The sequence below is a fragment of the Homalodisca vitripennis genome, chromosome 3 (genome assembly GCF_021130785.1).
Source record: "Homalodisca vitripennis isolate AUS2020 chromosome 3, UT_GWSS_2.1, whole genome shotgun sequence".
Classification (NCBI taxonomy): domain Eukaryota; kingdom Metazoa; phylum Arthropoda; class Insecta; order Hemiptera; family Cicadellidae; genus Homalodisca; species Homalodisca vitripennis.
This window is the reverse complement of record NC_060209.1, coordinates 189,790,408-189,804,767: the sequence shown is the minus strand read 5'-3', so window position 1 is coordinate 189,804,767 and position 14,360 is coordinate 189,790,408. Positions and strand designations below refer to the sequence as shown.

The window sequence follows — 14,360 nt, the reverse complement described above, 5'->3', positions numbered from 1 at the left end:
CACAGTTCTAAATAAAAATAATGGATTTATTTAAAACTGGAAAATTAAAAAGTTCAATGTTTCAGAATTTTCATCACTCTTTTTTCCACAAAGAATTGACAAACCGGTTATTAGCATTGAAAAGGTCCTTTGGCAAGAAATATAAATTTCAGTCAAATATATCAAACTAAAAATCAGAGCTCTCTTCTGAAATAAAATAATAAAGTTTTCAAACTAAAATCAAATACCGCTTGGAAATAACTAAAATAAAAATGTTCACTTCTAAGTTCACTCAAAAATCAAACTTCTCTTTCCATTACTTGTACCTTAACTTTCAATTTTTTGTAATTCAGATACAACTCTCAAACAATTATTAAAGTTCAATTAATTTCCAATTAATAATTCACAATAAAACAGTTCAAATTAAATATTAATAAATTACTAAATTTCCAAATTTCAATTAAAGTTATTAACAACGTTCAATTTTAATTCACTTTTCTTGCAAGTTTGAACCAAATGTAACTGGTATGATTCTATTGTGCTCTATTTTTTTATCAAGAATCAGTTATGCAGATTGCTCTGTAGTTTCTATAAATTTAGTTTTCCTATAAAAAAGACAACAAAATTAATTTAATATCATATCTGGAAGACTATTTCAATATAATGTACAATAAATTTGGTGCTTACCTCAAAATCCCTCGCAGAAAAAATTTAGAAACACGGCACAATGTAATCAACTTAATTCACGATAATAAACAAAAGAAGGGCGAAAATTATGAGCTGGCGGTTTTATAGTTCCCCTTCCCCCCTTCTGATGGACATCCGCGGCGTTCTCCCATTGGCCCAGCCGTATCCAACTTAAGAATAATAGCCTTCTCAGATCTAACGTAACTGCAGTACAAGACAAGTTCTGATCAATTCAAGGCAGTGAACCACCTTCCTAATAATTTAAAGTTACCAGAACTAACTTGCCAAAGGATTACATATTCGTTTTTATCCTAACTTCTCACAATCTAACTAAAACTAAATTCCAATATTTCTTTCCCAAAATTTTATTTAAGTTTTAATTTTAAAAAATAAACCAATGTAGCTTTAAAAACGCTACAGTATAGGGGTCATTATCTTGGAGAGAAGCTCTATGTTCCACCTAGTATGCTTGTGGGGATAGAATGGATTAAAATAAAACTAGATATTGGTACCAGAATCCACTCTATCTTCCTCTCTTGGCCAAAGAAGAATTTTAATCTCCCATTGAATGTGTCTATTTCCTAACCCGTTTATTAGTCGATTTACGACGTTTCTGTACTGTTGGAGACGTATAGATGTATGAGTATCTATATTTTGTGTTTCAGTTTGCAACATTGTTTGGCATGTGGATCATCCCCCTGGGAATGTGTCTCAAGAACCAGTGGTGGAGGTTCATCTTCCTGTGGCTGGTGTTCTCTTGTATCACAGGCCTCATCGTGCGGAAAGCCTTGGAGAAGCCCATCCAGGGAACTACTCCCAGGTACCAACTGAACTAATCACTGTACAACTGTTCTAAAGAACAAAAATGTTGAGACAAAATGTTTACCTCTGCTCTCTTTTGTAGTGTGTTTTTGAGATTTTCCATTGTAAAAAGGAGACAGTTAATAAAATAAAATGTATTAGAATATAATTAAGTCCTGCATTGCCATTGCAGATGTCCACAAACATTTGTAGTTCTTTTAAATCACCATCAGTCAGATAATAAAAATAAACATGCTAATTTTATATGCCTCACAGCTAATAAATCCTTACACCCATATGTCTATGGGTTTATCATAGAGTAATTAATTAATAAAAAATAACATGTTTAAAAATTAAAAAGGAAAATTATTCCTTAATGTTTGAGACTCATGCCAACATAGTGTGAAATATTTATGTGTCCTAACATTTTCTTATATCTATATATTTTTCACATCTAAACAAACGGTAGCAGACAAAAAAAAAATCAACAGCATAATAGGCAGCATTCGGAACATCTTCAGCTATATAGGGCAGTTTTATCAGACAACTTGTCTCTATCACCAGGGCAAACAATTATTTTACCAATTAAATAAAACAACTAAATTAATTACATAAAAACATTTAAACTGAAGTTCTTCCTCATTATGAATGGCTATAACTCTATGCATAAAAATGTTAATTTTATCAAAAATATATTACATAATTATACTGGTGTGAAATATGTAAAAGTTGTGGATGAAAAATTACTTAAATTTTATTCTGATGAATTGTATCTTACAATGTTTTTCTAATAGTATCCAGCATATAGTTGTTGAATCGTGCTTTGGACTAGTTACGGCTGGAAACTGTAATAAAGATAGATAAACTATAATATTTTCATTTATTGCTCATATACAAGTATTTTACTTTTAACCCTTATAAGGCCGACGGCTACCTATTGTAGCCGTCGTCAAAATAGCGTCGAAGGCCGGCGGCTACAATAGGTAGCCGTGATCATAATGGCGTTCGCGGCCGACGGCTACAATAGGTAGCCGTCCATTATTTCCGGTTTTCTGGCCAGTAAACTTTCCAAATGCCACCAAATATGATATTTTCTTGTTTGGGGTTAGATGGGCTTCATGAGTAAACGCAAACACTGCCGTTTCTTGCATCATTTCTATTATTATACATCTATGCATTTCGATGAAATCGTCTGTCTTACTACAACGGCGTTGAGGTGTATATAGGTTAAAGTTGTTGTGGTTATAATTTGTTGATGCAATTCAGTAATTGTGTACGATGTTATAGGTATTTCTGAGTATTTGCAGTGAACTATTAAGTGTAAATATGAGCAAAAGAACGAGAGGCAAATCACCTACAAGTGAAAACACTTTAGTAACAATTTACTTGCTAGTGGTACCGGTGTTCAGTTTTGTTACTAAAGAAACTTTTTATTTACCAAACAATGTAAATATGCCTAATAATAATAATTTTAAAACTTTTTAATTACTAACAGTGTTTTGTGTTTATTTTGTATGGATTCTTGTGAGTTGTATGAAGAAAAAAGATATTTTTTGTATAAACTGCAGACAAGACTAGCTTTTCTACAATTTTCACAAATAAGCTGCAGTTGCAGATTTTGAATAATTCGTGCCTACTTCACTTTTATTATTGATAAGCACTTGAAAATTGGCATGTTTGTTGTAAATAATATGTAGTTTTAGAAAATAAGTGTTAGTTGGGTGCAAAACAATCTTTTGTATTTTTTATGAGGTGTTAAAACCAAAAAAAGTAAATTACTCTTACAAATGTTACATACAAACATGTATGTAAAAAATATATTTTATTTTTTATCACCAACCTTATAGTTTCCTGTCTAAGCCTATAATTTTACAAATAAATTAAAAAAAGAATTATCAGTTTTTACCAAGCAATATGGAAGTTACAGCTTATTTACTAAAACTATGCAAAAAGGAACAAAAATAGCCTGGCCTTCAAGGTACCTGAGCAATATCAGGAGCTGGCCTTTGAGACTAGTGCAACTCAATTGCCCATTGGCCTTAAAAGGGTTAAGTACATGAAATGTTAATGTAAAACCACTGAAATGTTACAAATTTTGTCGGGTATCGTATAGGAGTCTAGGGTATAATAAAATTGTGGAATAGAAAACATGTGGAGGACCTATTCTTAGATAAAAAATATCTGCGTATAATCCATTCTCTTGGAGTACCAGAATTCACAGTAAACCGTGAGACAGTGATAGCCTATCTATGGATGTGTCATATATGATAAGCCTCAAAAGGCAGATTAACTTATACAAATCTCTGTGATAACTGAGAAATGTTATAAGAGGAGAAATGTTATTCTGATGATGACCTTAAGTTCTACTTTTAGAAATAGTAACATTTAAGATAGTTTTTGTCTCGCCCTTGTCACACAGGAATGATTTATTGCTTGCAAACTTTTGGTTTACGCTAAAGCCCGGGATTTACACTAACAAAAGATGGGTATTTAACCGTTTAAATGCCAATGTCTGATTTTACCGAACGTCAAATGTTGTTTGAAAAGTGCCAACGTCTGATTTTACCAAACGTCAAAAGTTGTCTGAAAAGTGTCAACGTCCGATTTTACTGAATGTCAAATGTTGTCTGAAAAGTGCCAACATCTGATTGTACCGGACGTCAAAAGTTGTCTGAAAAGTGTCAACGTCCGATTTTACCGAACATCAAAAGTTGTCTGAAAAGTGGCATCGTCCGATTTTACGGGATGTTTGAGGAAAAAAATCAATAAAAATAAAAAATTTAATATTTTTAAACTAACATCATATTAAATTGTTTTTGAAGAACTGTTCTTTTCAAAATAAATTGCATAGTACACTTCTGATCAGTTGATTTTAACGAAAATCAATCTAGAACTCACATATAAACATTTTTGGTTGAAGTGGCTACTGGAAACAATGTGACATTAGTTTCTTAAAAGTTGTATAATTCACTCGTTATTGAAGATAATGATATACATTTTTCAAGATTTATAGACAATTAAATACCCTTTCCAGTGGTGTGGACAAAGAAAAGGATATAAATTTTTTTGTAATTATAATTTGGTTGAAAAATAAAATTTAAATAAATTGTGAAGTTTTTCAGGTAAGGGCATTTTTAGTGTTCCTAATTTAATTTAATCGTAACTTTGTTATTTTATGTTAGTTAGACAGAGTTTTCAGATAAAAAATATGTTGATAGGTTATTAAATAATCAGACTGTGAATTTGTTACTAAAACCTTACTATATGTCTTCAAAAGGGCTGGCACTTTGCAGGACACCCACTCAATAAATACTTGGCACTCGAAGGGTTAATATATGTAACAGATAGATACACTTTTTTATTTCTTTTCCCATTTAAAGATTTGCTGTTTATACTAAATGTATCTTTCTCTCAAAAATACCTGCTTATTTAAAGTTATTTAAATAAATAAATAAATAAATAAATATATATATATATATATATATTCATATATTTCCTCAAGTAAACATTTTTAAGATATACAGGGAATGCTAAAAAAATGTTTTTTAAATATCCATTTGTGTACTAAAACTGACCTAGTTCTTTTTTTTAGTTAACCCTTTAAGAGCCAGGAGCAAATATGAAATGTTGCAAAATTTTTACATCTCATATCCCCTTGTAACTAGTAAAAAGTGCCAGGCTAAAATTGGTGATTTTGCAGTCTCTTAGATTAAAATTTATGTTTTCATAAAAATTAGAGAATGACCTAAAAGTTGCACCAAATTACTCGTATATACTATCAACAAAAAAAATATATAGATGTAGTTTTAAGTCATTTAAAATTCTCAAAAAATGTTTTAATAGATTACATACAAAAAAATTTTTTTAATTTTTTTTACAAATAACTAAAAAAAGGAAACATAATTTTACTGTGGAAAGCTACTTTATTATATTATACATTTAGAAAGGAACAATCATACAGAATTTTGTGTTATTTCTCTAATAAATAAATTTTGTATGACACATTTTGTATAAATACGCATAATTGTACTTCGCAACATTTTATAAGTGTTAAAGCAACAGACTCTTACATTGCAAGAAACTTAAAATAAATATTCACATTATGGATGTACCGGTAAACAGATGATTGTAGGATCCATAAACAGTTTCAATACAGTTAAAAAACACTATTTACCAAGAAATATTTACACAATTTTATTTGAAATTTATTTACACTTTTTCTATTTACAAATGTGCTATTTACAATTTTACTCCTGGGATATTGCAAATTGTCAGTCATTGTAACTACTACACATAATAGCTAAGCATGTAACAACTAAAACTACTAATATTTACAACCACAAAATAAAATAATAAAGAAGAATTCATCATACAATAATATGATTACACTAAATCATAAAGAATTAACAACGAAAGATCGAGTCAGCTTATAATGTTACATGACAATTACGAAATAAAAGTGCATAGAACCTCCAAAATAAAAATGATATTCATATTAATTATCTACAAATATACTAGGGAATAAAAAAACATAAAACTTTAATCATTTGACGTGGTATTTATTTAAGAAAACAACGAATATCAAGGAGACAATATATTGCTGCCTGGCGCTTTTCATATATATCACCGACAGCAATATTTTGCCGCCTGGCAATTTTCAGACACGATCTATGGCGGCAATATATTGCCGCCTGGCCCGGAAAGGGTTAAATAAGTGCTTTCAAATTTACCTACAATAGATTTGTACAAAGCATACCATATGACAGCGGAGTGTTATAACAGGTTACTGATGATTCTTATTTCAATGTTATTCACAATAATTCATAAAATCGTTGCTTTTAGAAAGAAAGAGTAATTGTCATTATTTCGATTTTGTACAATCGCAGGCTTGTGTACAAGTGGTTCTACCTGATATACAAGCTGAGCTACGGACTGGGTATCATCGGCTACATCATCATGGTCGCCACCTTCTTCGGACTCAACGTGGTGTTCGACGCCAAGCCCCAGTCCTGGATGGATGTGGCACTCTTGTTCCTCTTCTACGGCCTCTACTACGGTGTCCTGGCACAAGATGTAGCGGAAATATCCAGCGATAAAATGGCTTCTCATATCGGGGTAAATTAGTCTTTTATTTTCCATATTGATGCTTAATTTTTTATGAATACAGTTTATGTTGTTTGACAAAACTGATGTTACACATTTCATTAATGAACGCTATGTGTCCACAAGTATATTGATTGACTAGTGTGATAGTGATATTAGCAGTGGTGTAACTAGGACTTGACTTTGGGGGGATGAACCTGATTGAAGAGCACAACACACCCGGTGTATAATATTTGCAACTGTGTTTTATTAGCATAAGATTCAAATTCAATGTTTAGAATAATTTGGTTTGTACTTGTATTCTCTATCTAAATAATCAAGCTGGGTTGAGTTGCACTGTGGACCGACGTAAAATCAGGTGATTGCTCCCTATTGGCTGAGGAAATTTAATTTAACATCCCTAGAAAATACAACGTCAGCCGTGCCGCACAGCGTGTGTGAGTGGAGAAATACCATGTCATTGAGTAGCATCGTACCATGTAAACCATTAATATCCTCAACCATATCTGTCTTTTGTTTTAATTGTACAGTACCGCAATATACAGTAACCTCATGAACTGAATTTAATTCGTTAATTTTATTCTCTCGTATCAGACAATATTCGCGGAGGATTATGGAATAAATCTAAATTTAAATAAATTATATAAGCCTAATGCAAAGTAAAACATTTAATTGCTGTATTTCAAACGGGTTGGATATCTGTTATACCTATATTTATTAGAGATTTTGAGTGTGTTTTACCCCTCTCACCCCCCCCCCCCCCAATTTAGTTACGCCACTGTATGTTAGTGTAACTGTTTCTTCTTTTAGTTTTTCTGTTCGCCCTTACCCATTTGTATTAAAATGCTACCATCAAGGTATATATAATCAAAATGAAAAGACGAGAAACTAATTTTGAAGTATTTAATAAATATGAATATGACTTTTAATGTGTACTGTTGCCCTCATAATCTTAAGCTGTCCTGAAAAACACTTAATCTTAGCTTCTTTTATCTCTTTAATCAATGAAGTATATATTCAAACTTGTATTTTATGTTAATATGAATTTTAATACTATTAATAAATCAAATTTAGATTCTGGTGGTTTAGTCACAAATCGAGGACTGAAATTAATACCTTACATATTTAATTTACTTGTCTCAGATGTTAATCACATTAACATTGTCCGCCAGTTTTTGAGTATCAAACCTGAAATGCGGAAGGGATTTCCGATTCTAGTTATTATTTAATGTTTTCAACTAGAAAACATATTTTAAACGTTTTGAAAAATTCTGGAATCCTTTTATAAAATTAAGTAGGCAAATTAAAAAGTGTATTGTATGTTGCAGTATTACACAGCCAATGGGATACCTACAAGACATCTGGAGGCCGGGGTCTGTGCTGTCTGTGGGAACCGGTTGCTGGTCCAGGAGAACCAGGAGGGAGTCCTGGAGAACACATACAAGCTGAGCTGCGATCACGTGTATGTCTTGAGCATCCTTGTTTAATAGTCAAATTAATAAATTATAAATCATTCTAATACAAGTGTAGGGGTATTCAACATTTTTATAATCCGATCCATAGACAAATTACCTACCTTCCATGTGTGGGTATGTTCCTGTTGGAACATTTTCTACATCTTCGTTAGGTTTTTTTTCTTACCCATAAAATATTTAATTAAAGTAACTTTCTCAAATTATTGGTTGAAAAACGCACTTTCTGTTGCCTTTTTTGCTTGATAACTGAGGAATGGAGTTTGGTACTTAAATTTTTAATAAAACACTTTCCTTGATACAAGGAAAACTATTTGTTTTTTTAACTGAAGCCAAAGGAAGAGCTATTTTGGGAGTAAAGCATTTCAAGAAAAGTAAATTGAAATGCTCATAAAATTGCTTGTTAATGTTTAGATTTTTAGGCAATTCGTGTTTACAGCTTGTAAAATAGTAGTATATTTATTTCTAAAAATCTTTATGATAGATGTTATATTCAAAGACAATCAAAATAAATCTGTTTTGATAAAATATTAAATTTATAAGTTTGGCTTGTGACTTGGCAAGTGACAAATCTGTTAATCTTAACTTACCGCACAATAAAAACAAACAAACATGTGTCAACTAAACACATGTGTAATCACTTGTCACCACAGTTGGTGCTAGGTACAAGAAACGCATCGGTAACTTTAACATTGTTATCTTGTCATATGTATACTTAATATTTAAGAGAACAAAATAAATAATTGTTACCCACAATAAATAGAATTAAAACATACTCGCTTGTATTCTTGTTTGTATAAAACATATTTTGTTATTGTGATTTATTATCTGTAGATTTTGGTACACAAAGAATTAAAAAAGTTTTTGTAACTATTAATTAAACATTAGGATAAAAGATAAAGAAAACACGAGAAAGGGGGTAATAGATGATTAAAAAATTGCACATTCGAAGACCGTTGTATAAATTAGGATGAAGGCAGGGTAATACATAGGTAACCTCATTTCTTTAAAAATAAATTAAAAGAGGCTTTATACATTAAATTTGGACGATAAAAGTACAAGAAATCACAACAGAAACAAAAGAATTGAGAAACAAATTGTGACCTTTGAAATTATAAATGTAACAGCGAAAATTAAATGGGGAACATTTCTTTGCTTTTATAGACATATAAATAAAATATGTATTTCATAATTTTTTAAACTGCCGCCATCAATATATAAATGCCGATATATAAAAGCTCAAAATGTTGAAATTCCTTATAGAGTTTAAAGTAATTGAGAAAAAACATTTTGAAATAGGCGTCCATTTAAATAATCTAAACTGGGAAATTTCCAATAATTTTAATATATTTACAATGTTATTTGAAAATACTTTGTTGTTTACAAACACTATCATTTAGTAACTGTATATATATTTAAAGTAAATTAACAGTTTTTTGTGTCATATTCTATTTTTACTCTTTGAAAGAACAATAACGCTTTTCACAAGAATAAATCTTTCTCCTTTACCTAATTATAAAATATCTTCTAAACAAAGACTTGACTATCTTACACTAATAAGTTTTGTTATTTTATCAGGATATGATGTCTAGTGAGGAAGTTTTAGCAGGTTTTCCACTAATACAATGTTTCCCTTAACTCGTGTGTCGAGCATAATCCAACATCGCAATGTTTTTATTTGTATGCCGGACAGCATCCGACACTGTAATGATGTAAGTTGTACTTCATTTTCAGCCAGTCTGCAATGTTTCCGATTGGTTGTTTTTTCTTAATCTTTTTTAATGTTTGAAGTTGCCTTATATTGTACTAATAGTTTTTAAAATGTTTTACAACAGTATTGTCCTTTACTATTCTACTAGGTTTTGGATTATAATAATAAACTGATCTGGTTGACCTTGACACAATTCTCAGATTCCACGAGTTCTGTATCAGAGGCTGGTGCATCGTAGGAAAGAAGCAGACCTGTCCTTATTGCAAGGAGAAGGTGGATCTAAAGAAGATGTTCTGCAATCCGTATCCTTCTCTCACTAATTGCAAGTTTCTGATGTTGAAGGGAAGCATCATTTGCACTAATCTGACTTAACCATTGACTGTGTATTTTATATTTTATTGTTGTATCATAGTGGAATAGCTAAACCCTGTGAATGGTTTAATGGCTAAATGTATTTTAAATTATATAATATTTTACTATTACTAATAATAATAATCTTTATCTTTCATTTGAATTCGTACAAATCATTTACAATGTCAGAAATTACAGAACCCAGCTATGTCACACTATCTTAATTGCTGCTTATTTGAACTAAGAGCAATAACTGAATTTGAGAAAAAATTAATATTAAATAAAAATATTTTTTAAATTCATCCATGTCATAAAACAGGTTTCTTAAGAGCCAAGAATAAAACTTACACCGACGTGGCTATTTGATGTCTTACTTAAGTGGTAATATTCTATAACAGCATCACTTTTTCCCTGGCATAAGTTTATGGCAATCATAATTAAATTTAAAACTATCTTAATGTTTAAAGATGCATTTACTAAGAATAAATTAATTTGTAACTGTACAAAAGGTGGTATGCAGTGATCCCTTGGAACTGTCTTAGTCATAACTCTTACTTTCTTTTGCAGCATCCAAATAGCCTAAGTTCTATTATAGCTCTGCCACAGGATGAATATTTAAATATTAAATTTTCCCAGGAGTTTTTAATTTGATTCTTGATTGACCATAATTTATTATCTGGAGTAATTAATAAGACTATCATTATATTCTGTTACAGTCATATTTTTGCCTGTACAACTTTGTCTTCCAATTCTGATTTCTAACATTAATTTCAATATTTACCAGATATTTTACCTGTTTGAGTTTAGTTTTTATAAAAATAAAAAAACTATGTCAGATGTCAGGAAGCAAATAAAACAAGTTGTTTTTGAAAAATATGTAATTTACTTTTTATACGAAATTATAAAATTAAAATGTTAAAAATATGTTTAAAATGTGTTGTTGACAAAGAATAACTAGAAAAGATGGTAGCATTTCGGACATTTTCCATCGTTATATGAGGCATGTTCAGAAAGTAAGTGCTGTTTAAAAAGCAACAAGTAAAACAATTTTTTTCAACACAATTTTATTTCTACATGAAAGCCCAAACCTTAAACTATCTTTCGTCATAGCAGGGATGCTACAGGTCAGGGAAATCAGGGAAGTCAGGGGAAAAAAACAGGACTGGAAATCGGAAAAGTCAGGGAATCCGGTCTCAAGTCAGGGAAAAGTCAGGGAATTTCGACGTTGGTCAGGGAAAAATATAAAATCCCTTTACACAAATAAACTTACTGCCGTCGCGCCGAGTCCAAACCTGCAGACGACGCGGCGCATGAAGCAGGCAGCCAAAAACCCTGGGGATTGCGTCGAAAAAAGTCAGGGAAAAATGAAAAATTTGGTCTGGAAATCAGGGAAAAGTCAGGGAATTTCATTATTGGACTCCTGTAGCAACCCTGCATAGTTTCCACCGATGTTCAAACACGTGTTGTAGTGATCAATTTGTCTATACTCTCTTCGTAGAAGTTTTCCGCCAACGAATGTAACCACAACTCCAGTTTTCACTTCATTGTCGGTTTCAAAGCATTGGCCGCCTAGCTGGCGCTTCATGTGCACAAAACAAGTGGTAGTCAGACGGTGCCAAGTCTAGGCTGTAGGGCAGGTGATCGAACTGCTCTCAACAAAATTGTCGAACCAATGTTTGAGTGTCACCAGTGGTATGACAATGCTCCAAGTATTGTCATGGAGCAGCACAATTCCGTTCTGAGCATTCCTCTCCGTTTGTTTTGAATTGCCCTCCTCAGTTTTCTTAAGGTTTCGCAATTCCTTGCCGCATTAATGGTTTCACCTCTTGGGAGAAAATCAATCAGCAAAACCCCTTTCCAATCCCAAAAGACAGTATACATAATATTTTGTGCAGACATTGTCGTCTTGAATTTTTGTTTCTTCAGGGATTGCGTGTGTCGCCACTCCATTGACTTCTGTTTGGATGCGGACCCAAGTTGTATCACCTGTCACAATTCCTCACCATCATCACTGTACCATGTGAGAAAAATTAAAGCACTTCCAAGTCTCTTTGTTTTATGCATGTCAGTGAGCATTTTTGGAACCCATCGGGAACACAGCTTACGATAACCTAAGCAGTCCGTAACAATTTTTTACAAAAGAGTGCGTGAAGTTTTTTGTAAATCGTCAGAAAACGTTGTCATAGTGAAACGTCTTTTCTCTTGGATTTGTTCGTCAACTGCCCTTACCAGATCATTGGTAACAAGAGAACGCCGACCGCTCCGATTCTCATCATGCATATATGTCCTACTGCCATTAAACATTCTAACCCACTTTCTCACCATTCCTTTACTCATCATGTCTTCCCCGTAAACATTTCGAAGTTTACGATAAATTTCAGCCAGTTTCACATTCCTTGCGTTCAAAACTCTTATTACAGAATAAATCTCACAATATCTCACAATTGGCGGGATCACTGTCTTAAACATTTTAAATGTTCAGAGAAAACTGAAAACACAACGTAGAACAACTAAAATGGCGTGATTCAATAGCCAGTGAACAAGGATGACTAGTGCACATGCACGGAACACCGATTGCGGCCCTACAGCGGCATTAGAATGAAACGGTACTTACTTTCTGAACATGCCTCGTAGTATGTTTCTTTCTGAACACAACTTTATGTGCTCGAATAATTTTTGAAAATAAGCCTGAAAACTGTTGAAAACATGTCACCCAATTTGAATATTTAACATTGCATAAATCTAGGATAAATAGTATTTTTTTTTTCTTTCCAAAACATTTGAGGCTCATAAAACTAGAGGGATATAAAACTAACTGATAGTACTTTTAAGTTCTTACCTAATTAATTTTAAGATTTATCGAACTAAAGTGGTTTGTAATTGTTTTTAATTAGTCAAAAATAAGAAACATTTGTCAACCAATTTATTGCATTGCTAAAGTATGATATAGTTATTAAAAAAAAAAATTGGTATTTTCCTATATGGATATAGGTGGGAGAAGCCCCACGTTCTCTATGGCCAGCTGTTAGATTGGTTGAGGTGGCTGGTGGCCTGGCAACCAGTTATCTTCGGCATAGTCCAAGCCATCAACTACCTGTTGGGACTGGAGTGACCAGACGTTAGTACATTGTATATTTGGCTGTCTTGGATCAAAGATCCAATCGTTAAGTTAGTTCTATTCTCATACGAGGTGTGGCTATTAAATAACGAGACTGACTTTAAAATTTTATTTTTATATTATACATAATCACTTATTGTCACCTTCAATATACACTCCTTCTCGATCCCTACAACGTTCCATGCGAATTTTTATTGTTGGCAACAGTGCTGGAAGTCATCTTCTGTCAGCTCCTTCAGGACATATGCTGCTTTCTCTTTTATAGCTTCCACAGACTCAAATCTTATCTTTTTTAATGCAGATTTCACCTTAGGTAACATTGGCTAGGAACCTCTTTACAGATAATGCAGAATGAACTGGTGCATTATCTTGGTGGAGAACCTATCATTTGTCCTTCCAAATTTCTGGGTGTTTTTTTCTTACTCTCTGATATAGTTTAGAAAGTACCTCAAGGTAGAAAGTAATGTTGAGTAATTGTTTGACCTTCAGGAACCTAGTGAAGATACCCAAAATCCCATGGCTAAAAAAAATCATTGCTTTAAATTTTGACTTGCTCATTCGAACTTTTTTAGCTCTCGATGAAGTTGGGCTCTTCCAGTGCATTGATTGGCAATTTGTTTCCGAATTATAAGTAAAAACCATGTTTCTTCACATATTATCGTGTCCAAAACTTTGGGTAATTTTCAATCGTGGACAAAGTGTTGGTATAAACATTTTTACAAGCTTCATGTTGTTCAAACGTTCAAATTTTAGGCACCATTTTAGCACACACTTTCCGCATGTTAAAATTGTGACGTAAAATTTGCTGTACATTCTTTATCAACTTACAGTTTCACCGATTATGTGAATACTTAATTAATGGTCAGACTAAATAAAATGACCAACTTTCTCAACATTTTGATCCGTTTTTATAGTTTAATGGCGACCCGGGCGCTAATCATCTTCAATGTCTTCTCTGCCATCTTTAAAATGCTTAAACCATTCAAAAAACGTGCCCGTGATAAACATTCACTGCCAGAAACTTCTTAGTTTTTCCAAATTTAAAGTGAAATTTCACAATAATTCTTTGCTCTACTATTACAAACCATTTTATCCGGCAAAACAAAGAAACAATCTTGTTTACAGAAGTGAGACTAGC

The 14,360-nt window shown here is 32.2% G+C and overlaps 1 protein-coding gene across 2 annotated transcripts in view; it reads left to right on the top strand.

The window, feature by feature from the left end:
• Positions 1-14,360, top strand: part of LOC124357896 (RING finger protein 121-like) — a 31,517-nt gene that overhangs the window by 8,840 nt on the left and 8,317 nt on the right. For both annotated transcript variants that reach the window (XM_046810009.1, XM_046810008.1), the window contains exons 4-8: positions 1,332-1,486; positions 6,354-6,582; positions 7,899-8,032; positions 9,954-10,055; positions 13,096-13,222. In XM_046810009.1, coding sequence (XP_046665965.1) covers positions 1,332-1,486; positions 6,354-6,582; positions 7,899-8,032; positions 9,954-10,055; positions 13,096-13,216 — 741 coding nt within the window. In that variant the 3' untranslated portion in view covers positions 13,217-13,222. The remainder of the gene's footprint in view (positions 1-1,331; positions 1,487-6,353; positions 6,583-7,898; positions 8,033-9,953; positions 10,056-13,095; positions 13,223-14,360) is intronic.